This window comes from Sinocyclocheilus rhinocerous, unplaced genomic scaffold (assembly GCF_001515625.1).
Source record: "Sinocyclocheilus rhinocerous isolate Xijiao unplaced genomic scaffold, SAMN03320098_v1.1 scaffold486, whole genome shotgun sequence".
Classification (NCBI taxonomy): Eukaryota; Metazoa; Chordata; class Actinopteri; order Cypriniformes; family Cyprinidae; genus Sinocyclocheilus; species Sinocyclocheilus rhinocerous.
This window is the reverse complement of record NW_015661373.1, coordinates 268,615-272,564: the sequence shown is the minus strand read 5'-3', so window position 1 is coordinate 272,564 and position 3,950 is coordinate 268,615. Positions and strand designations below refer to the sequence as shown.

At 40.4% G+C, this 3,950-nt stretch overlaps 1 protein-coding gene across 3 annotated transcripts in view; it reads left to right on the top strand.

The window, feature by feature from the left end:
• Positions 1–2,395: 2,395 nt before the first annotated feature.
• LOC107726305 (tubulin polyglutamylase TTLL11) overlaps positions 2,396–3,950 on the top strand; it is a 19,204-nt gene continuing 17,649 nt past the window's right edge. Inside the window, exons 1-2 of one of the 3 annotated variants that reach the window (XM_016535847.1) lie at positions 2,396–2,522; positions 3,028–3,670. In XM_016535847.1, coding sequence (XP_016391333.1) covers positions 3,137–3,670 — 534 coding nt within the window. In that variant the 5' untranslated portion in view covers positions 2,396–2,522; positions 3,028–3,136. Of the gene's footprint in view, positions 3,671–3,950 lie in introns of all 3 variants that reach the window. The other 2 variants (XM_016535846.1, XM_016535845.1) reach the window with 2 other exon arrangements.

Here is a 3,950-nt window from a genome sequence, read left to right as displayed (position 1 = left end):
GGGAGGCCAACCGCCGTAAAACTTCAATGAAGAAGAAGAAAAAGACAATCGCAACTTCCGTTTCATGCCGACTTTAATACTGTTATAAGATTAGACATGGGCTGTGTTCGAAATGGCATACTTGCTTACTGCTTACTGCCCAGTACACAGTGCATACTGCCTACTATTTTTTAAAGAATAGTGTGTGAAACAGTATACAATAAGCAATAAATGTTTCAGAGTAGTATGCTTAAGTGCTGTCACATGACAAACACTGAACATTAATTCAGCACAGCTGTCAAGGTTGTTACCTTAGAAACAAACGAGCTAACTGTTCTTTTTACAAAGGCTTGTTAATAAGGCTTCATACTAAACAATGCTATATTGCCTAATTGAACTCATGTCATAATTGATTAACTTTACATATTGGACAGAACTAAATCAACACTGAGCTGTCTTTATTGATATTTTTGGTAGTTACACTAAGTGGCGATATATTAAAAAGCGATATATTCTAGTTACACTAAGTGCAAATAATGATTTGAGTGTAAATTATCATATATATATAAATTGTATTAGATGAATGGCACTTTATTGGGACAAAAACCTACCTAAAACATACACAACACTGTATTATTGAGGCGTTTTATTTCCACTTTTCAAATATTTACTTAATTTTTATTGAAAATAAATTTCTTTCTGATCTGGTATGTGATGGGAAAAGGAGAAGCATGAGTTTGACAAAAGCCAGGGTCGAACTCGGGTCGACTGCGTCAAAAGCAAACAGCTCACGTTTTACTTGCTGCGCCACTGATACTTCGGAAATGCATGGGTCTTTTGCAGTGCTGTTAATCACAGCCAGGCATTGGTGAGCGGAGTTAATGTAAATAGCCTCTGCCAACAATTTGGTCTATTTGTCCTTAGAGTAATACACTCCATTTCTTTTTAGAGCTGCTTGACAGTGGAATTGAATTCTGTTTGCATAATTGAAATATTTTTATTTATACATTTTATTTATATATTATATTGCTGCAATATTATTATTATTTAATATCTTTGAAAGAATCTGTACTGTATAAAGCGCTATAAAGATAAAGGTTACGTCATTTGATGATCGGAAACGTGCTGTAGAGATCAAAGTACAATTTATGTCCTACTAACGATACTGTTTTTAGATACACAGCAATAGTTTGTAGTTTACATGTATATGTATATACGCACAAATAAGTGTTACACATTTGATGATCGGAAACGTGCTGTAGAGATTAAAGTACAATTTATGTCCTACTAACGATACTGTTTTTAGATACACAGCGATAGTTTGTAGTTTACATGTATATGTATATACGTACAAATACAAGTGTTACATTTATAATTACTATTCCCCACCTCCAGTTCACTCACGCGTTTGAAGATGAAACGTCACATGGAGCGCGTTGCGTTCTGGGAAACAGTATCCCATGCAGCGTCTTCAGATGCATACATCAAATTTCAGCCAATGTAGCAGGTAATCCGGGCATTCCATGCATACAGAAAATTCACATACTATTCACAGTATACACACAGCATACTGCAATATAGTATGGTAGTATGCCATTCCGAACAGCTTCTGTACTGGTTTCAGTGTACTTGAGTTATATTTAGCAGATTCTGGCGAATATAGTAGGTCATCCGGATATTACATGCATACAGAAAATGTGCATACTATGCACAGCATACATACTGGATACTGCAGAAATAGTAAGAGTAGTATGATAGTATGGCATTTCGAACACAGCCACTCTGATTACATAGAGCAGCAGCAGGAAGCGCCTGATGTTGTCATGGCAACCAGATACAAAGCACGCGAATTACGGCTGCGCTTTCTATTTTGCCACACTAAACTTAGCAATAAACAGGTTGAAAATAATACACAATAAACATGTCTGTCAAAAAGATCTCAAAGGAGACTTTCATTCCATATCAGCAGAATAGTGTGGTACAGAAAGTCTATGTCCATAAAACAGGTTCTGAATGAATTATGTTACTGATACCTAATGGTCAAAAGCAATAGCAAAAGTAATAGGTCAATATTATTAAATTGCACACAAAGAGTTTGAATATCTAGGCTGGCTTGTACACCATATTGCAAAGTATTGGGACACCCCCTTCTAATGAACAGGTTTGACTACTTTAGTAATTTCCATGAGTACAAATCTTAATGTTTAAGCATGTAATGATATTCTAGGAAATATGTTTGGTGCGGTAGGGGGCCCAACCTCATATTCTTTCATAGGGCCCAAAATTGCTAGCGGCGCCCCTACGTCCACCGTCACAGTTATTCTGGTCACTGATTTTTCGCTTCGCGTATAGCTTGAGTTCAGTGCAATATGTTGCTGCAGTGTGCCTCTGCGGCTTCCGTCAGCTGCGTTGCGTTGTCAACAGGATCAAAACACCAGCAGCAACAGCACACGGGAGCTTCACTTCTGGACTGTCCGCTGGCCATCAGCAGATACCTTACCTGTCCGGCTGCATTAACTCTGCCACGTCTTAGCAAACAGCCGGTAAATGGAACGCATGCAATGTTTTCATTTGGAGACACGACGTCCGTTTAAAAGCGCGAGAGCAGTAGATGCACTTCACCGGCAATTTAACTGACCGGAACTGACAGGGAATGCGGAGATGCGCCCAGCCATGCCCTGCGCTCGTCTTCCCCGTATTTATGCCGCGATATGTGCTGTTAGTTGAGAACTGCTTTATAGAGAATGGGATGAATTAGACACAAATGTGTTCATATGCAGCTTGTGGTATTATTATAGGCGGTTAAGAACCTCTTTTTCCCCATTAAAAGGACACCGGACAGCTCTTGTGCCCAGAGCCACTCCTGTCCCGTTAGATCGCCATCAAAAACATTCAGCACACTGTAGTGATGTGCTATCTGTCAGTGTTAATAAGAATTATATAATGTTCAGACTGTAATCATGGAGTCGGTGCGTCTTCACGCTAATTTATCGGGCTTTATAGTTGGCTTTTATAGACTAACGTTAATTTTCTGTTTTTGTGCCTTAGTTTATACAGCAGCAGCTGGTCCACGTTAGCACCTCATGCTAGTATATTATCCTGACATATTCACCAAACCTAGATAACATAACAAACAATCCGACCATTAACTAACACTATGAGCGATCACTATGAGAGAGTGAAGATTGAGCTCCAGCAGATGAAGGAGGTGGAGAACGAGGCCGCGGCCGACGAGGAGCAGCTGTCCCCGGCCACAGCCTCTTCAATCCCCGCTGACGTTTCATTTACGGCACGGAGAGACCTGTCCAGAAGTAGCGTTAACGGGAGAAGTCGGAGTAAAAGTAGGAGTAAAAGTAGGAGCAAAGCAGACGGCCACGAGAGACAGGTGAACGGTAAACAGCTTGCGGATCCGACAGCGCAGAAGTCAGACTCTTCACAAGGACAGAGCCGTGTGAGCAATGAGCCAAACCTTCACATTAAAGGAACTGCAAGGCTTTTAAAGAGTAAAACGGCGGCAAACGGTCACGTTGAGTCATGTCTGAGACATACAGATGGGAAATGTGAGCATCATGGCAAAGAGGACGGGAGAAAAGCGGTCAAAAAGAGGAGAGGTGTGACGGTGGACACATCCAAGGCAAAGACGTCTCTCGAGGCGCTGAAGATGAGCATCAGACAGCTGAAGTGGAAAGAGGTGAGAGAACCCCTGTTTCCTGACCATCACATAACCTTAGACTTTATCTATCTGTCATTCCGATAACGAGGACTACTAAGGTTGTAGCATGCCATACCTTGTTAGGCTATTATTGGATTTGGGTATTCTTAGTTAAAAGTATTGGAAATTAATACATTCTTAAAGGGTTAGTTCACCCAAAAATGAAAATTAGCCCATAAATTACTCACCCTCAGTGCATCCTAGGTGTATATGACTTTCTTCTTTCAGACGAATCCAGGCGGAGTTATGTTAAAAATTG